The sequence below is a fragment of the Python bivittatus genome, unplaced genomic scaffold, assembly GCF_059951505.1.
Source record: "Python bivittatus isolate LINGU-HERP-01145 unplaced genomic scaffold, Pbiv_v1 ctg000560_np1212, whole genome shotgun sequence".
Lineage (NCBI taxonomy): Eukaryota > Metazoa > Chordata > Lepidosauria > Squamata > Pythonidae > Python > Python bivittatus.
The window spans coordinates 7,462,730-7,485,396 of record NW_028277083.1 but is presented as its reverse complement, the minus strand read 5'-3'; the positions used below and the strand labels follow the sequence as shown (position 1 = coordinate 7,485,396).

At 40.9% G+C, this 22,667-nt stretch overlaps 1 protein-coding gene across 1 annotated transcript in view; it reads right to left on the bottom strand.

The window, feature by feature from the left end:
• Positions 1-1,074: 1,074 nt before the first annotated feature.
• SMG1 (SMG1 nonsense mediated mRNA decay associated PI3K related kinase) overlaps positions 1,075-22,667 on the bottom strand; it is a 64,310-nt gene continuing 42,717 nt past the window's right edge. Inside the window, exons 40-63 of the mRNA XM_088148118.1 lie at positions 22,387-22,633; positions 21,412-21,641; positions 18,691-18,933; positions 17,929-18,177; positions 17,495-17,713; positions 16,819-17,009; positions 16,054-16,226; positions 15,289-15,568; positions 14,638-14,910; positions 13,870-14,104; positions 13,105-13,328; positions 12,144-12,294; positions 11,638-11,827; positions 10,342-10,811; positions 9,634-9,771; positions 8,372-8,524; positions 7,505-7,684; positions 6,894-7,121; positions 6,000-6,211; positions 5,593-5,699; positions 4,835-5,014; positions 4,597-4,703; positions 1,948-3,823; positions 1,075-1,829 (exon numbers count right to left, since the gene is read on the bottom strand). Of these exons, the coding sequence (XP_088004244.1) occupies positions 3,746-3,823; positions 4,597-4,703; positions 4,835-5,014; positions 5,593-5,699; positions 6,000-6,211; positions 6,894-7,121; positions 7,505-7,684; positions 8,372-8,524; positions 9,634-9,771; positions 10,342-10,811; positions 11,638-11,827; positions 12,144-12,294; positions 13,105-13,328; positions 13,870-14,104; positions 14,638-14,910; positions 15,289-15,568; positions 16,054-16,226; positions 16,819-17,009; positions 17,495-17,713; positions 17,929-18,177; positions 18,691-18,933; positions 21,412-21,641; positions 22,387-22,633 (4,758 nt within the window). The 3' untranslated portion in view covers positions 1,075-1,829; positions 1,948-3,745. The remainder of the gene's footprint in view (positions 1,830-1,947; positions 3,824-4,596; positions 4,704-4,834; positions 5,015-5,592; positions 5,700-5,999; positions 6,212-6,893; positions 7,122-7,504; positions 7,685-8,371; positions 8,525-9,633; positions 9,772-10,341; positions 10,812-11,637; positions 11,828-12,143; positions 12,295-13,104; positions 13,329-13,869; positions 14,105-14,637; positions 14,911-15,288; positions 15,569-16,053; positions 16,227-16,818; positions 17,010-17,494; positions 17,714-17,928; positions 18,178-18,690; positions 18,934-21,411; positions 21,642-22,386; positions 22,634-22,667) is intronic.

Here is a 22,667-nt window from a genome sequence, read left to right as displayed (position 1 = left end):
AAAACGCGTTTTAACGGCTCTGGGCACTAAGCAGACAGCTGCAAGTATGCTTGAACTCCAACTCCCATGAGCCTCAGCCAGCAGGCATGATGGGAGCTGTCATCCTCCGTTTTGAATAAACTTCCAATCTAAGTGCCTAAATACCCATAAGAAGGTTTAGTGAAGAAAGGCCTTTGCCTTTTACTGTTGCAAGCCAAAAGCGCTTGAGGGTCGATCAATTTCCCCTCATTGGAGCCGCAACAGCATTTCTCACAGGCCTGTGTGGAATTACGTGGTCCCTCTGCCAGCTCAATTTCACGGTCGGAAGACACGATGGTGCGCTCATAAGAGGAAAACACGGTGGGAAGATGCTTCCCAATGCTAATTGGGAAGGCAAGCCTACTAATTTGCGCACCACAAACCAGAGCCTGCATTTAACAGGCAAATGATGTGATCTAAAAGCAAAGCAACAGGACGACAAGCAAACTGGTGTTTGCCTTATATTGCCTATTTTTTAATACAGTACTGACCTGCAAAAGGGCAAAACTTCAAACTGCCCCCCCAAAATGGACTATAGCAGGTATAGCACAAGCTCATTTGTTATGTTGCGTTCCAAAGGAAAATGTATCTTCAATGAACAGTGGTTCATGCAACACTCTCAGGGATGGAATTAAAAATGGCCAATTGGAAATGGTGGTTTTGTCCCCAAGTGAGCAGTGTACAAAATCAAATCTTCCAGGAACAGAACTTTCTGGAGAACATCAAAGCCTTCTGTTCCTTCTCCAGACCAGGCCAATCCAGCAGTCTTCGGGACGCTGAAGCATCACGTGCCATTTGCACAACAGAGGATTAACTTCCGGAAAGCTGAAGTCCGGAATAGCCAGAGGAGGAATAGAATGATCTTTTGCAAATAACTACTTCAGAGATATGAGAGACGTTCTTATGTATCCAATATATTCAAGGGAATTTGGTAGATACTGTGTGTGATAGACATATTAGAGTTCCAATCCGTTTTCTGTGGGTCTCCCTGTGAAAGAGGTGGTGAGATTTTCAAAGTATTCCAACTTGTTACAAAGACACAAGATGCTTACATCCTCCAATATAGAAGCTTTAGTACTCTGAAACTTGTTCCAGTAAAAGAAACAAATGCCATACAGGGAATTAATTAATACAGGTCGATTTTTTAGTTTTATTACATTATGCAGTAAAGATCCCATTCCATACAAGTTTCATTTCTGGACAAAAGTATAAGCATACATGAAACACAGGTGAAGTGGCCTGTTCCACCCACAGCTTCCAAGAAATAAAATATGTAATTCTCTTATCCCAACTGCTATCCATACACAGACTGCTGGTTAATGATGCTTCAGGCTGGGAAGGATAACAACTGCAGTCACCAGCTGGATGAATTCTGACTTGGCTTTTTAGAGAAATTCAGCAGTCTTTTCATTTTTTGCAACACAGGGCAAAGGGCTTAAGAGTATTAGATCCAAATACATTTACTCACAAGCATCCGCAAATATGTTGGCAGTGCACATGACAGCTAAGGGTAAGTTATCAAAATGAAAGACAAAGCCTATATGAAAATAGATAACAGCATCAAGTCAATCTTTAATCAGATATTCTGAGGAAGCCAAAGGGTTTTCTGCATAACAGCATCAAGTCAATTCTTTATCAGATATTCTAAGGAAGCCAAAAGATTTTCTATGTTATAAAATACTGGTATAATCATTTTTTTTTAAATCCTTATCCTGAACTGTGTATTTATTTCATAGGCTGTTTCTAAAATAGAGGCCTAAGCATCATCTTTGATGAATAGGTGGCATTACTATAGAGCAGTGTTTCTCAACCTTGGCAGCTTGAAGATGTGTGGACTTCAACTCCCAGAATTCCCCAGCCAGCAAATGCTGGCTGGGGAATTCTGGGAGTTGAAGTCCACACATCTTCAAGCTGCCAAGGTTGAGAAACATTGCTGTAGAGGAATTATTCCTTCTTTGAAAGGCTTTTTAAATCCTCAAAACACTAAAGAGGATATGTGCAGAATCCTGATTTGTTCTTTCACATTAGACAGATTAAGTTCACATACAAAGAGGTTGAGGGGGCAAGGGTGTGAGCCCTTCAGGTGTCGGTCCACGGACACCACCAATAACTGAATCAGGAAGCAGCCTGTTTTTCTTTTAGGCAACGCTAAAACCAGCTGAGGAGTTACTGAAATTTTATTTCACAGCCAAGTAAAACACTGAAGACGTATGGAAACAGACTGGTTTAAAGTGCCACTTTAACAGCAACTTCTCTCACACCCACCATTCAAAAGTGCAAGGTAGATTTAGGAAAACTGGTCGGGAAATTCACTATGAAATCTATTATACTGAACACCACCTATTGGAAGTCATATGGAAAAGTAACGCCACACAAATCTTTATACAATGTCATTTGAACAAAACAAAACCCCCCGAAAGTCTATTTTCAGTTTATATGTCTGCCTTTAAATCCCCAGATCGAACTGAAACACTATACATTCATGGGTAAATCAAAATTGGAAGTGAATCAGCATAAAACTACCTCCACTAAAACTTCACTTTATTGATTTTCTGTCATCAACAACATAAAAGGCTACTTAAGATATTGTAGTTGCTCTTTTTTTCTTCTTCGTTGCAAAAGGTAAAAATTACATTGGAGTAGCTACGTTTACAAAAGAAACTACAGCAAATCACAATAGAATGAGCTTTGTAGGCCAAGGGTTGAATTATAAAAGGAGTAGGCACTGCAAGCAGGGAAAGGTGCAGATGAAATCAAATGCCTGTTCAATATGTTACTTGAAATGCACAGTCAATCTGGGGAAACTGTACATGATAGAATCACCAGAACGAAAACAAAAACCCTCGCTTTAAAAACCAACCAAAAATTGCATTTGATCAGCCCACTCAGAAGGCAATGGCTTAAATGTTCAGCATTCCCTGTGCTTTTGGAAATTTGGCTTGCCAAAACAAAACAAAAGATTCATTTGACTGAAGAGTGAAATACAAGGAGTGAAATAAACACTTCTCTGGAAAAAATAACTGAACTAAGAGAAGAAACCAGGAGAGGGAAAGAACTTAAAAAAAAAAAAGACAAAAGGCTCTCTTCTCAGAGGGTTCTTCCAACATAGCTGATGTACAGCTCTTTGCATTTCAGTCTATTTCTGAAGTTCATCTCGTGTAGCTTTTTTTTCCTCCTTTTTTTCTTTTTTTTGCACCAACTGGTCGACTCAACCAGCGCTGTTGCCGAGCAACAAGAGCGACTCAAGAAACTCAATCTCTCAAATCTTCCTTTGCTGCAGTTTCTTCACGCCCGCCCCCCTTTTTTGGGGGGGGTTGTTTTTTTTCCTGGATTGTTCACAGGGTCAGGTGGAACTGAGTTCCAAATCACTCTGCGGTCTGTAGCGTTCCCAATTACCTTTCTGCAGCTATTTCCCCCCCGCCCCCCGGACACCTTTGCAGTTCTTCTGGAGCAGAAAGACAGCCCTGTGTGTTCAGGCGATGAGCTTCCACTCTTGACCCTGGGGGAGGGAGGGGGGGTCCAGGCCATTGTGTTTAGCATATCCCTGAGTGCAGCTACTCTGCAGGGCTCACGTTCCCAGTGCACCGAGATTGCTGAGGTCTCCTCACATTAAGCCCCAGAAAGGCGTTACCACCAACCGTGGTGCTCCTATGGATGCCTGAGGCCCAGTTGATTCTGATGGATGCCGCTCACCTCGCTGAACCAAACTGACCCGCTCTCTTCCTGTTCATACCCAGGCTGTCCAACCTTCATACAGCTGAGCCAAGTTATCTAGATTAGTTGCTTCCTTAATCACATAGTCAACCTAAGGAATGGCAAGTTAGAAAGTTAGAGCTTCCAATCCTGTTCAGAGAGAGACCGCTTCTAATATTTGATCAATAAACCCACCCTCTACGTTATTTCGGAAAAGTCAACTTCAAAAACAGTTGGGGAAAATCCAAGACTATCCACTCCTGTTACCAGTTAAAGACAACATTTACAACAGGGACAGCAAAAAAGATGTCACAGAGGCCTATCTCTAAGACCTCTTGTGAACCAAAGGGATAGACCAAGAAGGTTGTCTAATCCTGTGTCTAAATCTGGCCAGCAGTGGGAAGTTCAAAATACTTTATCAGCAAGTCAGGATGTCCAGTTAACAGTATAGTTAAATAGCCTGACATATTAAACTACGGTCTTGATATACCATGGATTGTTCTTCAATTACATAACGAACTTTTGCAGGGAGTCTTATCAGGAAAAACTCCATCCTTTCATGACAAAAAGTAGATCACTAATTAAATCTTTATTGCTAACCACGTACAAAAGAGAAGCTACAATCTGGATTTTGAACAGTGCTTAAGCACAGGTCAAAAACAGAAAGGAGGCAAAAACCCACATCAACGGGTTATATGCTTTCAGACATGAGAATAAGACGCTTCAAGCAAAATGTATGCAAAAATAATCTTTCTTTCTGAGAATGCAGAAGCATATATGATATTAAAAACTATTCAAACGCACAAGAAATGGAAAAATAATCCAACGGTAATTTACTATGGGAGTCTTTGAGAAAAAATGCTCCAAGTTTGCTCAGGAAGTTACCTGTTCAGCAACAGACATTCTCCTGTTGGGATCCAAATCCCGGCCTTCTAACTTGGCTTTCACACGTTTCCACACACTTACAGCATACGAATTCCGCTCTTGCACAGCTTTAAAAGAGAGAGAGGAAGAGAGAGAAGCCCCCCCAATCTATTAAATGCATATTATATGAAAATTCATTGATGCATTCTGCTCATTGCAACAGAATATATTAGATGCTTTCAATTTGTTTTGTTTTTACCTTTGCCTGTTTTAGGGTCTCTGATGGCCTTTTTAGGGCTAGAGATAACACTCTTTCCAGCTCCTGTAATTGTGCCTGGAGGAGTATCTGCTGACGGTGCCAGGTTTTTCTGAATTAGTTTTCTTGTATTCTGCGACATGATCTCTGGCTGAGTTTTTTGTCCTGTATTGCTACGGACAGCTAATAAAATACAATTTAAGTTTTGAAAACACTATAAAAATGAACTAAAATTGAGTAATAGTCAAAGAGCAAGAGCAAGAAACATGTGTTGATTTGTTGTTTTACAACAGACCCAATCCCCCCCCCCAAAAAAACAGTAGCAAACATTTGCCACTAATTGCTAAAACATGCAGCGCTTCAGATTCAAGGTGCTTCAGAGTATATGGAGGATGGTGCATCCGTTATCCTCCCAGAAATTATTTCTGTGGAGAGGCTGATATTGACTGTAGCGCAAGAGTTGAAAGGAAGTTGAATTACATCTTGATGCTATTACAATGTGTTCTTCCTCAGCAGTGACAGGATGGAACTATTCTTTAATTTACCATAAAAGGAGTCAGGATCTAAGGTAGGTCTGCACAGAAGGGGGGAAAGGGTTAACCTGCTCAAGTGCATAGCTTCCTGCCATCCACATTTTTCCAGGAGAGAAAATGTATTTAATGAGCAGATTATTTCAGACATTAGAAAGATAATGGTGATTCTCATTGGCACTGATGCTCAAGAGCGGGGGAATTGGAGATCGAATCTGATCCCAATTTTACCTGCGGCAAATGTTGGCTGACATGCAGCAACAGAAGTTGGGCTGGAGCATTCATTCGGTGTATCCGTGATTAAGGGAGATGCAAAACTCACTAGATTATTGTAGACACTAAAAAGAAAAAAAAGAATCAATAACCTTTTAGAGGTTAACAGAGCTCTAAAGGATGTTAAAGGAATTCAATCAGACCATTTTAACTGCATATCTGTACCTGATGTATTGCAGTTTTCTTTACACCCCCCACCCACGTACCTTACTGATTTTGTTGAAATGCTTGTCATGGAGAATGCCAAATCATATTTGCACTGGGGAGTCTATCAATTTCTATTGCTAACAGCAACTAGACCTCTGTTACACAGTGTAACAGTTGCATTTTAATTCATAGACAGATAAATAGGGACATCTGCTTACCTTTGACTCTGATTTCTCAGCTCTTTCAGAGTGGGCGTAATTTCTTGCAGCATTTCGATATGTTCCTGACTGCGCACTTGACCCATAGCTTGAACTAGTGTAAACAGAACAGTCTGAATATTGTCTTGCCATAATTTATATTCTCCCAAGAATTGTCTAACACTGTTCTCATAAGGAACATCTTCACCATCAGCCAGGGCTGCTTCTTCATCCTGAAATAAAGATCACATCCATGAAGGACTTTTAAGAAATGAATGACAATAACTCTATTTCCTTTAAAGATCATATATTTGCTGGAAAGTTTTAAACAAGTTTCACATTTCCCTTTTTTTAAAAAACCACAGTGCTTGAATATACATTATTTACTGTTCAGTTCCTATAAAGTATGGAAACATTTGGATGAATGAGGCTTCAACACTGCTGGGACACTGATAACCACCTCCCTTCCTCCTTTTGGCTCAGCTCCACCGTATCTGTCTTCTCTGTCACGAATGGGGTTCTCCGCTATATTCTTGAAAATAGCCCATACAAAGCTTCAGTATCAGATTATTCTAGAAATGACCATTATTTTTGTATATATATTTTTACACGTTTCCAGCTTTTGGCAGATACCTGCTTATTATTCTAGCTTCTTTTTATAAGAGGTTTGGAGCTACTCAGATTGAGGCAGACTTCAGTACTCTGCCCAATAAATGAAGGGATTCAACATTACGCACCTGCATCAGGCACCCACCCAAAATTTCAGTGGATGTTCTTTAATAGGTGCCAAGTGCCATTCTTAATTCAAAGCTAGATTTTCTACATAAAGCTCAAAGAGAAACTACTTCTAAGACTATCCCCTCTTAGCTTCAGTTACACTAGTATCAGCAACGCACTCCGTAGTGCAGATCTTACCTTAGCCATGGCTTTCAGCAGATGTTTGACATCCCCAAGTTGTCGATTGTGCCCAGTGAGCACAGTTTTAATACTATCAACCAGGTTCTGAATGGTTTCACACACAGTGTCTATATGCTGTTCTTTCTCCGCCTGTGCTGTCCTCTGAGCAGATGTGTCCTGGCTCAGCTGCTTGTGAGCTATGACAAGCCATTCTGAGCTACCAATGGGATGGTCGTGATTGGTGCCCTAAAGAAAAAGGAACATTCCAATAGCATTCAAGGCATTCAATTAACCTGAAAAGGCGCCACTCAGCCACAAGTCGCAAACAGCTTTAAGCAAATCACCATCTGCTAGGCCAGGCTCTTGCAAAGGTAAGAACAGAAAGTCCAACATTAAGTTTCTCAGAACGTAACCAAAGCAAGCAACAAATACATTTATTCAGAGAGCACGCTGTTGCAGAAAATCTGAACCTTGTTAAAAACTGAATCAAATTGCTCAGAGGTCAGAGGAGGAGAGAGGTCTCTTTATGGTAGGGAAAACAATGGGAAGGGGGGAAAGGGGCCACAGACAGTATCTACCTTTTTAAGATGACTGCCCCCTTCTGTTTCCTTAGCCCTAGCCCCACATACCACTCTGTGAAGTAATCGGAGCTCCAAATCAGAAACAGTGCTATTAAACTGTGATGCAAACGAACACATTTGCTGGCAACGCTTGATAAGTTCAAACAAAGCAGCATCGAGGTTTAAGGCTTCTGCTGTTCTAGTACGTAAGCTTTCAAAATGAATGATGTTACTACAGAGGAAAGTAACCTGCAAGACATAAAAAGGAAGGAAAAGGCTCAAATATCTTAAACCTTAAAACTTTACTTAAGATTTCTTCGGAAAATTAATACAAAGCTTGAAAAACAAGAAAACCCTTAGCTCTAACATCTCCCCTCAACAGTTTTCCCTATTCTGAGAAAGGTATTTGGAAGCCAGAGAACTCTCAACATAATTTTCTTCTCAGTCATTCCCTGTAGTCCACAAAAGTCAATCTACTTGTTTTCAGGGTTGCTTTTTGATAAGAGTGCTGATTCCCTCTTTGTCTTGGAAGTGATATTTAGGTTTTAAGTTGCACTGAATAATGTATACATCATAATGAACTGGGAAACTACAGCAGCCTAAAAAGAAGTTTTCTCTTTTTCATCCCAAAACTGAAGTGACTCCAAAAGATTATTTTTTAAAATGTATTTATTTAATAAATTGTTAGATCATAACAATTCTACACAAAAATAACCATGTTAGTGGCACAAGACACTGACATATCCTCTTGGCACTCAGTTCCATAGCAAAAAAGATCAGATGGGGTTTTTGGTTTTTTGGGTTTTTTTTTTTTTGCAGCCTCCTATCTGCTTCTTCCTTAAATCTACTGGATCACATAAAGTTTGTCCTAAATATTGAATTGCCTATTTTATCTCTTAGACAAAAAAGCGAACCCAACCACACCATTCCTAATACCTGGTTCGCTCTTTGACTTTCTTTAAGAACCAGGTTTCTTCTTTCGGCAATTGTGGCATCAAAATCCTGAAGAACTGGGGCTAATGCTGGATTGGCCCCCCCGGCCCATTTCAAACGCTGCTCAATGCTTGCTTCAAGGGCGGCCAGTTTTTCCTGAATGAGTATAAAACGGATTAAGTCTTAATATTTTTGCTTAGGTTTGGGTCCTGTGCAGAAGTAATCTTTTTTTTATAGTTAAGAGGAATCAAACATACTAGCATCTGCAAAGCAAACTCCTTGGAATACAGGGAGTCCCCAAGTTAAGAATGCCCAGTTTACAGACAACCCATAGTTAAGAACGGAGCCTACTGTAGCAAAATTTGAGTTACATCCACAATGATTCAAGTTCATTACACAATACTACTGATACAGTATTATACAATAATATTGTTCTGGCTTACATACAAATTCAACTTAAGGACAGACCTTGGAACGGAACTCGTTCTTAAACTGGGGACTACCTGTAGTTACATCACATTTTAAAAACATCTTTTTCACAAAGGAAGCAGGGATCAGGCTTCTACTAGTATGTAGGCCAGTGTTTCTCAACCTCAGCAACTTTAAGATGTGTGGACTTCAACTCCCAGAATTCCCCAGCCATCATGGAACTACCTCTTGTTGCTGGCTGGGGAAGTTGAAGTCCACACATCTTAAAGTTGCTAAGGTTGAGAAACACTGATGTAGACCTTCTAGGAGAAGAGCTGTGTTAGCCTATAGTAGGAAAAAAAACCCCCCAAGAGTCTGGTAGCACCTAAAAGGCATAAGCGTTTTAATAAAATTTATTAGTCAGGAAAGGTGCTACCAGACTTCTGCTAGTGTATAACATCACTGCCATGGACAGAGGCAAAATAATGCCATATGCGTAAATATCTAACCAGAGTATTATATTCACAATCACTTTAATAGCTGATTTCTTTAAACCCAAGTGCTTTCAAACCTATTACTAGAAGCTTATTATACATTTAAAAAAAATTATGAAACCTCTCAACTTCATCCTTGGCCATGTAGATTAAAACAAAAGTCTATACCATTTGGAAAATGCAGTATTTGGAAAATGCTATTAAGGCTCTGAAATTTCCACATATTCCAACAATGAGGTTAGGATCAATGCTCCCCATATGTGAGGGACCAGCTATATTCTTAAGCACCTGACGCATTACTATCTAGTCTACCTTTCCTCACTATTCTCTACAGCTCCCCAATGGATTAGTGATGCAGCTGACCTGAACTGCTGCAATTGAAGCTTCAATCTGTCCAAGCGTATGAAGTTTCTTTTTCATGTTGGCTAAAATTGCAGAACGAGGTGGAGGAGTCACTGTCATGGCTTGTGGGCGATTGAGGAGGAGATCTTCATGTTGCCACTTTTGAAAGAGGAAAAAAAGGGAGGGGCATTTTCATTCACCCTTGCAGAGATTCAGCATATTTACAACTTTGCTACTACTACAATTACCACCTCTACTACAACAAACGTAGAAGGTCAGACTCAGTTTCATATATAGGTCTGGTCTGCACATAGGTCTGTGCCAAGCTATGGTTTCTTTAACTATTGTTTAAAAGCACTAAAACTGGATAATAAATATAATAATAACCACCACCACCAGATTCAACAAAAAAATTACTCCTGTGGTTTACAACATAAAAATAGATTAAAAACAAAAGCTGATAAAAACAATCAATCACAAGTTATACTACAGAATAAGCCGTGAAGAAAAACAATGCTGATGGCACTCTTACAAGAAAATCATGTTATTACCGCCTTGTTAATTTAACACTGTCCATTTTGTAGGGCAAGTATTTTGCACTGCAGTCTCAAGAAGCATTGATCTGTGAAAAGCATTTCTTTGCAGAACACTGGTTTGTTTCCAATAATTACAATTTATTATGCAGTTTCCCAGATCTGCGGGGAGGATTCAGACATTAACTACACTGACCTGGAACATGGCAATATGCAGCTGTACTCTCTGAAGGCTGGTCTTGCAAGAAGAAATGCTGGTCTCAAGCCTCCTCACCAAGTCATGCTTCTTCCATGCAGTATCATACGAACTGGCCAGTACTGTGGCTCTGTTCATAACCAACTGCGAGTATTTGCCAATCTGGATATTGTGTTCCACAGCTTTCTTACACAGGTCATCCACAGAGACTTTGCTTTCAGCTCCAAAATCCTTCGCCTCTACTTGAGCAATGATATCCACACCCAGGGCACTAATGAAGCTACACAGGGTGAGCCCCAAAGCCTGATTGGGAAGGCCAATTAAAAGCTGACGGACAAAGTCAGCGGTGAAAGCTTTGATTGGTTTGGCCATCTGGTCTTCACTAAAGCAAGAATTCCGATACAAGGTTTTCACATTGACCATGGGCACTGGTCCATTCACAGTGTTTTGATCTTCAATTGAATTTATACCTGGGGGGAGGGGGAAAAAAGGATGACATCTTTAGAACAAGTGCGTCCCAAAAACTTTTTCAACAGGACCAGCAATAGTGATGTTTCAGATCAGGGAGACATCACAATGTGACAGTATGTTTACAAGGGGCATTCTGCGAAGTCCACCCTGCCCGTGAGAAAATGTGTGAATCTCACTTTAACTGCTTAGTACTACAGGTGTGCAAAAATGTTCCTAGGCCAAAATAGCAGTTCTGGGTCTGCTGACTTGGGGGGGGGGGGAGAAACTTGGTCACTTTCAAGCAAACCAGACATAGAAAAACATCTTGATATGGGAAGTTCTCCCCTAAAAAACTTCCAGTTCCATATGCACTCCCATATCCAGATGCATACAGCCACTCATGTTTGTAAATCAGTTAGCAATACATTCTATGGCATGTAGCTTTTTGACAACAGAGCAAGTACTAAAACAACCCTGAAAACATGCGAAAATTCTGCTTTGCTTTAGGGAAAACAGTTAGTATCGGCAGTAACTGAAATAAGTCTCCCACCATGATGATTTTTATCTTTTACATTCTTAAAGGATTACCATAGTAACTACAATACGCATCCTGAAAAGGAATTGCAATTACATTATGGCAGTCACCAAATCAATATTTTCAACTTTGCTGGTATGGCAGATCACAGCTTCAAGTTTAGAATACAATTATCTTTTTTTTTTTTCCATCTAAAGTTAGTAATATTTTCCATTTGAGTTTCTTTTTACTCAAAGGCACAGGGCAGGAAATACTATTTAAGCAGCTTTATAGTGAAGAAATTATATATATATATATATATATATATTTACCTGAAAGAGTTTTAGAAAAAGTGCCACAGAGTCTGAAAAATTCCTTTATTGTCTGCAGTCTTTTCAGAAAGAAAATCTCTTCTAAGACTTGCCGATTATTATCATCATCAAAAAAGTTAGCTTGAGTGCTGCGGGCTTCCCTGATTATGTCAATCTTGCGCCAGGCGGCAGGAATTTCCATCTTGTTTAGCTGTAGGATAATTAAATGAAGCAGAAAGTTAGCTTGCCTCATACCTATTTTAATACGTTTTGCTGAGAGCCAGTTTCCTGTAGTGGTTAAAGGCGCCAGGCTAGAAACCGGGAGACCAGGAGTTCTACTTTAGGCATGAACCCAGCTGGATGGCTGCGCCAGTCACTCCCTCTCGACCCCAGGAAGAAGGAATTGGCAAACCACTTCTGAAAAAATGTCACTAGGAAAACCGCATGGACGTATCCATGCAGTCACCAGGAGTCGAGACTGACTCAAAAACAGCAACAACAAAAAAGCTTTGCTGCTAAGTCTATACCTTTTCGACTAATAAGCCAAATGCTGTTTCCACTTGAGCGAACATTCCATCAAACGCCACCAATAACATCTGGCCTGCTGACATTTTGGGTGTTTCGTCAACGGAGCCATTTCTGGGTTGAATCAGTTCACCGTACTGGGCGTGAAGCATCCTAGAGAAAGAAGCAGAAAGGCCACTGGGACTCTAGATCTTTTCCTGCCACCGTTGAACAGACATGCAGAAAGGAGGAGTTGTAGCCCCCCAACGGAGAATGTTGCCTAACACAGATTCACTTATTAACTAACTGTATTTATAAAGCACCAGACTTCTCCGAGACTCCTAGCGGTTTATAATATAAATTAAAATCAACCACTAACATGAGACACACATATAGTCAAATTCCACAACGTTAGAAGCTTTATTCACACCTCCAGCAATGATCTTGACTGTTTAAAAGCTCTGTGAAACCCTCAGTCTTAGCCTCTTTCTAAATGTCAGCAAGGACGGTGTCATACAGATCTCTGGGGGGAGGCTGTTCTAAAGGGAGGGCACCATAACTGAAAAACACTGGCTCCTCCTCCCTCGCCCTTTGCTGAATCTCACATGGCGGAACCCTCAACATCCCTACTTGAAACAGTAAGCAGATGACTCTGAAGATACATGGGCATCAATCCATGTTGGGCTTAAACATCAACACTCTGAATTGATTTTGGAAGTTTACTGGCAACCAGTGCTTCGTGTTTTATGACTCTCATTCATCAAAAAGTGGGCTGCTGCATTATGTACCAACTGCAGCTTCCAGGTAGTCTTCAAAGGCAGTCCCATTCAGAGTGCACTACAGTAATCTCTTTAAAAGAGGACAAGATCATGAGTTACTGATCCTTTTGCCCATTTTACTCTCCCAGATATTAATGAAAAGCTTCTTCCACCTGGATATAATGAACTCAAGGTCAAATGAAGGATAAAGCTGTTGGTTCTTTACCTCGCAACATCAATATAGTGAGAATGTGTTTCTTCTTCAAGCCCCATGGCTGCATTTCTTAAGTAAGCCTGAAGAGACTCCACCAGGTTTTGCAAAGGAACATCAGTTATTTGCTCAATGAGGTTATCAAGTTCATTCAGCATACTTTCCAAGGTATATTCTCCTTTCATTAAGCACCTAAGAGCTTCTGGAAAAATGATCTGACGAAAATTTGAATTCAGTTCCTGTCAGAAGAACACAAACATTCCAAATTCAGAGGCATCCAAACTGAAACAGTCAGCAGCACTTAAATTAGGATTTTTCTGTTGTCTTCCATGGAAGACATCATGTAGACCAGGGTTCCTCAACCTCAGCAACTTTAAGATGGGTGGACTTCAACTCCCAGAATTCCCCAGCCAACCATGCTGGGGAATTCTGGGAGTTGAAGTCCACCCATCTTAAAGTTGAGGTTGAGGAACCCTGGTGTAGACCGTAAGACTTCATTGTGGCCTCGTTTTATTCTAAATAGGCTTGAAGAAACAAAGTACCTTCAGGGCACCAATATGAGAACACATGTACATAGGCATAAGCCTGACCCCCTATTTTCAATTGTTTTTATTTTAAGATAATGGTGCAGGTTTAGATCCCTTTTCAGGTTTACTCCACCCAGCCCCTTTCTCTAACGTGTTAAGAAAATGAGTAACTCAAATCCAGTCAAAGTATGATTTATCCCAACGGGGGTGGGGGCTTTGTATATTAACAAGATGTATTAAAAACGTATTTCACCTGAAGGGAGATGTAAACTCCATTTGCTAGGTGAATCGCTTCTGATGCTTCAACAGGGTTAGGAATATCTAAATCCTGAGGGGCTAGATGGCACTGTTTTAGGAGCTGGACAAGACAGGTGACATTGCCACTCATGCTACACAGCTCCTCCAAGAACCAAGCTCCATCCCTTGACGTCAGGTCAACAAGCTGTTCTCCAGCACTGGACGCAGCACCTTCCATCATTAAATTGCGCCTAAATAAGAAATTAATTCTGTTGGTAAACACAGCTGTTCTTTTTCCCCCGTGCATTCCAAGTCTTTTCCTCTGAAAGCTCATGGGAGGTATTAAAAATAGTGCATGAAATTTGAGGCAGTTTATTACCAAGCATTTGAAAGAAAGAATATAAACCAAGATAAAGGGGATACAAGAATAATGAAACAGTGAAGTACAAATAGTAGGATACAAATAAGGAAACGTGGGATCCAAAATGTCATGGAGATTACAGTTTTGCAATATATCATTCGTTTTTTATGAAATTATGACAAATATATCACTTTTTAAACTAAAAATCACTATTCGGCTTTAGACTAAGAATACCTGGTTAACACAGTATAAATCACTAAGTAAAGATTACAAACTATAGTAACAACAAAGGGAGATAGCACAATGGCAGTAGTTTATGAATTACAATCAGTAAAACCAAAATATCAAAAATGCTTCGAAAAACGAAAGAAGTCTCCAAAGGCAGATTAGCAACCAATGAATCCATTTTTCCAAGCATCTCACCTGGTGAGGCTGCAGAGAGCAGAGATGATAACGCTTGCTAAGCTCAGTGAACCCTCTTCTCCATTTTCATGGAGGAAGACTTTAATGCAACGCTCAATTTCCTTTAACTGCTCCTCGCACACTGGAACAGTGACTGCTTCCTGCTTCAACCGTTCTACCTGTCGGATAAGCCTGCTGTTTATATCTGCCGCATAGCGTTGCAAAGTCATTTCCGTGGTACTGATAAACTGACACACAGCTGGAGGAGGTTGAGGAGCATACTGAATTTCATACCTGGGGAAGCAACAAAATTGTAACTTTTTTTTTAAGGGAACATTCCACTATATGGTTTGCTATAATGCAAAAGCTGGTCAACTTAGCATGAACTGAATGTGTCCCACTGTTAAACACTATAATCTTCCTCGAGGTTCTTAGAGAAAACACTGAAAAAGGTATATTAAAAGGTACTAAAAAGCAACCAAACTTGGAAAAGTTAAAGTGTGTTATTGCTACAGGAGTCAAAATACTTTTGGTTAGTCAGGAAAAAAATGAATATTTCACATGCTGATATATAGCACTTTTAAGAGTCAGCTTTGAAGAAATTAATATTTTGATCAGAAACTGAATCTTATTTAATCCTCCCTCCTTCTGTAGGTTCGACAGAAATCTTACTTGCGATAAAGATCCTGGCAACGGTCTATTGTCATGTTAACAATGAGTTCTTCCATCCAGGTTTTCCACTGCTCAACCCGGTGCTTCTGAAACACTGTTTTGGGATACTGAAGCGCTACGGTGGCATAGTTGTGCAACTGTTCAAGACAGCCACGTAGAACTGAGCGCCTCTGCTGGAGAAAAGCACCAACCTCTCCTTCTAGTTGTTCACACTGGCTGATCAAGTGTGCCTGGCCAGCATTCTGAAGAAAGGCAGTTGCAGGCACATAACTTGGAGGACCTTAAAAACCAAACACCAGGAAAACCATTCAAATCTACTCATGTTAGAGAAAAACACTCAAAAACTCTCTCTGGAACTCAAAGGGACATCAGCGGAGCCCTGGACCAGATAGCCACTGCATTCTTCAGTTGATGGCAGGATACCACGTAATGTTCCACTTGAATGTTAGGGCAAACTGTCTTAGTAGCAAGAGCAGATCAACCATGGAAGCAATTACTTTGAACAGGCTTTCTTGTACTCAGTGCAAAGGGGTTTGGACTCCAGGGCTCAAATGGCACCTTCCAACTCCAGAATTGTATGACAGCAAACTAAATATGCTAGCTATATTTGTAAAGGTATATTGGCCTCTGAAACCACTACTTGCAATGACTGTACCCTACTGTGAACAGGCATAATATAATTAAATAAAGCCAACAACTGGTTTTTTAATAGTCGGTCTGTCCCCGCATCCTGTCTTAGAATAGAGCCAACCCTCAGTCTCGTACCAAGATCCATCTGGGTGCTAATCTCCTGAAGCAGACTTGCAAGTTGAGTTGCTTCCAGATTACTGAAAGCAGCTTGGTAGTGTGATATCCATTGCTCAAATTCGTTCAGTTTCACCTGGACTGCTTCCTGCACTGCTCTCTGCTGAGACTGCAGCTGCGTATGCTCAGAATACCTGCATTTAAAAAAAAAAGGGGGGGGTTATGAAGACCCACAGGTGAACTCAAAATTTCTAGAGAGTTATTATCAACTTTACAACGTTTGATATTTATTCGCTGGGCACATCTGTTAACTGGACTGAACCTAATTGTTTCTGAACAGGCTATTTTAAAAATCTGGAGCTGGTTTAGCAGTTCTCCTTTAAAAATACTGAATCAAATAACAGATAAATTGCCTTTAGTTAAACAGTTGATAAACATGTTAAAGTTGAAGTAGGAGCGTGTTGAAGTAGTGTTTAAGCGTGTTGATCTTCACAGGTGATCAACCATAAGTAATCAGCCAAGACCACCATAATGAACTTCTAAACTCCTTGATTTTTACAGTGCGATACATGATTTTTCTAAAGTCCTTGTACGCTTCATTGGCATGATTGTAAGCCTTGTGGCAGTTTTCACATTTTAAGAAAAGCACTAAAGAAGAACAATCAAAGTATCCAGGTCTTCTCACCTTTAGACCCAGAACATGGCCTCTCAACTATAGTTGCCTGAGGTTTCATAAAACATTTTGAGACTCACCAAACGTAAGTGTCATTTAGCAAAAATAACTACCTGTGCTGCAATGTGTGAGACGGATGATCAATCCCTTCAGCACCTTCCAGATAGTCACTCTCTTCTAACAATTTGCCTTGTAATTTTTCAATATCTGTCAGCTGCTCTTGCAAATGTAAATACTCCCCTAAACTGCTATCCAGTTTAGGAATTACAGCCAGCATTTCATCTCTGTTCTTAAACCAGTTGACCTGTGAACAAATGTTACATTACAAGTAAGCTAAACTGAGTGTAGCTGAGGAACACTTTTTAAAATTTAAAGTATAAATTGACTTCTGTCAGAAAGAAAGAGTATTTGAAATGCTGTAATTGTCAACCCTTCAAAGTAAGCCAGGTCAGGAAACCGACTGCCCAAGGACTACTGCAACTTTACTTTGTTGTTAAAGGGTATAACAGAATCTTGAAACACTAACAGAGATTCTCTCTCCCCACTCTTATACCAAAGAGAATCAAGGTGGGGCACTCTTGAGTTTCTTTCTAACTCTCTCCCTCCTTCCCAGGCTAAGCTGGTTTACTTAACAGCTGTTGAATTTTCTTCTTCAAGGCCATCTCTGTACTCCTCTACGATAATTTAAAATTACTGCAATGTTTGTTGGTAATAACATTTGTACACTGCTCCTCAAATTTAATACATCTAGGTCTTTTGAATGTAAACCCACTGCAAGAATGCTGATACCTTTATTTCTGCGACTCTAGAAGAGAAGAGGCTCCGGGTGATGTCCCTTTCCATTTCTCTCTTGCTTTGCTTGTTCTCTGCTTGCTGCCCCCCACCACCATACACAGCTCCAGCAAACCCTGCTTCGCCCCCTGCTGTCCAGTCTACGAGTGGGTCATAGACAAAGGCTTCAAGTAACGTCAGCAAGGTTTCTCGTCCTCGACGCATGATGTGCAGAACCTATTTTAAGAACAATTGTGCTACATGTGAGCCCAGATCAACATTCACAGAAAGGGAGTGTTTCTGTCCAACATCTAAGGACAGGTCATTTAGTGCCAGGGCCTAGACAGGTCTCTTTGGAAAGGGAATAAGCAATACTGCCAGTCCTAATGAAACAGAAAGCAAGGTTCTCAAGGATCAAATCTTTCATTTTTAGCCACTATCCACCAGCTTACCTGTTCACAAGAAAGCCTAAAAACCCCTTCCACTCCTGTTACTCCAAATGCAGTTTCAATGTTTTGGGTCATCCGGAACGGGACTTTCTCTGGCACTCGAAGGCTTTTCCCTTTTTCAAAGCAAACGTTGTAATCTATGTGAACAACTTCTCCTGTGGTCATGTCTATGAGAACATTATCCAGATGTCTGTCTCCAAGACCGATTATGTAGCCAACCATAGACATCACTGCAGTCGATCTTGCGTATGACTTGGAGGAGGAAAAAGTTTAAATTGTAAGAAATCTGTTTTCTCACCCTCCCCCCCATGCTTAAATAAGTGCATTCTAAATATGAAAACCCCTCAAGGGAACAATGTCAACACATGCACAGAATTTATTCACAGTAAAGCTAATCGTGTCTTTTGTGTGCGTCATAGCAGAGAGGGAGAAGTATCGTGCATGCATGTTTTTCTATTTCCAGTGTTGTTTGACTAACAGCTGGTTGGGGAATTGTCACACCTGGACATGGAATCGTCCTCCAAGTCCCCATCCCCCAAATGGACAAGCATTTAGTAGAACTGCCAGTTACGATCAAAATTAATGGACCTCCAGAGCCATTACGTAACTCTGAAATCTGTACTTGGGGTTATGTCTTTATAAAATGAGAGAAACCACTTTGGAAAAGACTCCGAACGTTTCAGAAAAGGAGTCTGACAAATCCAAATGAAAAGTGGGTGGTACAGATAAATACACCACGTACATCCAAAGTCTTTAATGTATTACCTGCGTCACTCTCCACCATTCATCAGGTGTGGTACACGATGACCAAAGCTCTTTAGCGAGAAGATTGGGTGGCGTGGCTTCCATTAATTCTTCCAAAACAGACTTCATTACATTCAGAGGCCAGTCTCGACGGGAGACATCCAGGCTAAGACCAACTGCCTTCAAGGCGGGTCCAATTTTACTGTAGTACAGTTCACTGGGTCTGGGTACTATTCCTGGGTTTTGTGGGGCCTGGTAAGAATCCTGGTCATAAAAACATGGTCTGTTAAATGTTGTTTGCACAGCTCAGCTCAATCCAAGGAGCGTTGGGTTATTAGAATCGTCATTCCACACCTTTAATGTCATATTAAATACAGTGGGGCAAAAAAGTATTTAGTCAGCCACCAATTGTGCAGGTTCTCCCACTTAAAAAGATGAAAGAGGCCTGTAATTTTCATCATAGGTATACCTCAACTATGAGAGACAAAATGGGGAAAAAAATCCAGAAAATCACATTGTCTGATTTTTAAAGAATTTATTTGCAAATCATGGTGGAAAATAAGTATTTGGTCAATATCAAAAGTTCATCTCAATACTTTGTTATATATCCTTTGTTGGCAATGACAGAGGTCAAACGTTTTCTATAAGTCTTCACAAGGTTTTCACACACTGTTGCTGGTATTTTGGCCCATTCCTCCATGCAGATCTCCTCTAGAGCAGTGATGTTTTGGGGCTGTCACTGGGCAACACGGGCTTTCAACTCCCTCCAAAGGTTTTCCATGGGGTTGAGATCTGGAGACTGGCTAGGCCACTCCAGGATCTTGAAATGCTTCTTACGAAGCCACTCCTTCGTTGCCCGGGCGGTGTGCTTGGGATCATTGTCATGCTGAAAGACCCAGCCACGTTTCATCTTCAATGCCCTTGCTGATGGAAGGAGGTGTTCACTCAAAATCTCACGATACATGGCCCCATTCATTCTTTCCTTTACACGGATCAGTCGTCCTGGTCCCTTTGCAGAAAAACAGCCCCAAAGCATGATGTTTCCACCCCCATGCTTCACAGTAGGTATGGTGTTCTTTGGATGCAACTCAGCATTCTCTCCTCCAAACACGATGAGTTGAGTTTAGACCAAAACATTCTACTTTGGTTTCATCTGACCATATGACATTCTCCCAATCCTCTTCTGGATCATCCAAATGCTCTCTAGCAAACTTCAGACGGGCCCGGACATGTACTGGCTTAAGCAGGGGGACACGTCTGGCATTGCAGGATTTGAGTCCCTGGCAGCATAGTGTGTTACTGATGGTAGCCTTTGTTACTTTGGTCCCAGCTCTCTGCAGGTCATTCACTAGGTACCCCCGTGTGATTCTGGGATTTTTGCTCACCATTCTTGTGATCATTTTGACCCCACGGGGTGAGATCTTGCATGGAGCCCCAGATCAAGGGAGATTATCAGTGGTCTTGTATGTCTTCCATTTTCTAATTAGTGCTCCCACAGTTGATTTCTTCACACCAAGCTGCTTGCCTATTGCAAATTCAGTCTTCCCAGCCTGGTGCAGGTCTACAATTTTGTTTCTGGTGTCCTTCGACAGCTCTTTAGTCTTGGCCATAGTGGAGTTTGGAGTGTGACTGTTTGAGGTTGTGGACAGGCGTCTTTTATACTGATAACAAGGTCAAACAGGTGCCATTACTACAGGTAACGAGTGGAGGACAGAGGAGCCTCTTAAAGAAGTAGTTACAGGTCTGTGAGAGCCAGACATCTTGCTTGTTTGTAGGTGACCAAATACTTATTTTCCACCACGATTTGCAAATAAATTCTTTAAAAATCAGACAATGTGATTTTCTGGATTTTTTTCCCCATTTTGTCTCTCATAGTTGAGGTATACCTATGATGAAAATTACAGGCCTCTCTCATCTTTTAAAGTGGGAGAACTTGCACAATTGGTGGCTGACTAAATACTTCTTTGCCCCACTGTATCAGTGGCCAGCCAATAATTTACGATGGATAACAGATCTTAAAGGTGTTACCCCTTTTACCATTCTCATTACAAACCACATTATTCTGGATAGGACAAGAAAACACAACCCCTCTAAATTAAGTATTATATGACTTGCCTGTCAGCTGATGCATCTTGTATCCACTTTATTGTGTAAAGGAGAAATAATACCATGTGAATTACTAAGCTCTAAACTGAGTGAGGAGCAAAATCAGTTCTTTCCTCAGTATAAGTACATACAAAGTAATAATTTATATTGCTTATTGACTGCCCAACCATGATGCTCACACCCAGCATGATAAAATGCACAGCTCTCACTGCCTTGAGGCCAAACTTGTCTAACTAGTACCCCCAGGAGGTCCCAGACTAGGTGTTACAGGGGTTATAGCCCAATACCATCTAGATCAGACTTCCCAGAATCCCCCAGCCAGTAGGGATTATGGGAGTTACAGTGAGCTGGAGAGGATCAGGTTGGGTAATGGCTGCTCTCTAAGCTCAGGTGTCTTTTCCTGCTTCAATTATGTATGCTCTCCTAAACTCTCCAGCTATAGGTGATGAAGAAATTAAGCCATCCAATGGAAATCATTTAGCACCGGAATGGGAATCGGTACATTCCAAAGAATAACCTCAGGAAAAAAAATCTGATCAGTTTTATGCTACCCCACCAAAATGCAGTAATTTATGGAATGTTAATGCTGAACAATGGAGAGTCTTCAAAGGTGTGAAAGCCGCGTGTTACGTTTACCTTCTGTGCTTGTAACGCTGCCTCCCGCTGCTGCCACCTTTTGTAAAGCCCAAATAAAGGAGTGGCTCCGTCCACCCACTGAATCAGGCCTGATCTTGTTCCCAGAGGAGTAACCGAGTAATGCCTGGCATGGAAACGAGGTGTCTCTTGACGATTTATAGTAGCAAACATTGTATTGACAATTGACAGGAACTGCATGATCCGTTCGTCAAGATGCAAGTCTTCAAGTCCTGCATAGAAAAGCAGATGCAGAAGGTTATGTGGGACTTCCATTATTTGCTTCTGGCGCAGGCTCCCTTGGGTTTTGTGCTTGGGTTTTTTCAAGCGTGTTCTTTCTACAGCAGCAAAGACTAAAAGGCTGCTTTTTGAGATTTGCCCTGATGAGAACTGCAACCCAAAGGTTCCTTCCTTCTCCCAGCCCTTTTTATGGCTGTGGAAAAAGGCAGCGCTCCTTCCACAAACTCTCTTTCACTAACGAGGGAGAAAAGGAAAGGATCAGGCAGAATGTAACAAAGAGATGCTAGCCTCTAGGTGGCACTCAGATGGGAAATGGAAGAGGTGCCTTCTGTTCCCGAGGAAGAAGTCTTTCATCTAGCTCTGCAATATATATATATGAGGATGGTGGATCTCTTTAATGTGATTAATTCAATTTAAAATTTAATTTAATTAATCAAATTTTTAAATTTTAATTATTTTTTAATTTAATGTAATTAATTAAACATTAATTAAATTTTTAAATTTAATGTGGCTCTCTTTAAGGCCTATGCAGTTAATGTTCCTGCGCAGCACACTGACTGGACATTTACAGAGATTCCTAGAAGTGTCACTGGGTTCTGTAAGTGTGTGCATCTGCCAACTTAATAATTAAACTGATCCAAAAGCCAACGGGAGTAGCTTAGGTTGAAAGCAATCTAGGATGTATCGTGACTCTCTCATCACTAAAAGTATTCTGCCCTAATCGCTGAAAAACCTTACCTTTGAAAAGGTAGGGGTAATTTTTCCCATCAGAGCCCAAAAACAGGAGCTTCTTAGGTTTGGTTTTGGTTGGTAGAATGGTGATGGTACTCCCTACGCTGTGAATGGTGACTGTGTCTCTGGCAGACACTTCTCCAGGGAGAGCAATCTCCGTGTTGGTCATGGCAGCCAGCCAGGGGCTGATCTCCTCTAGGCGCAAAATGTAGCTGGCCCGCTTCTGGGCTCTCTGTTGAAGATTGAGCATCACCTGTTTTTAAACATAGACAGTTTAAGAAAAGGTC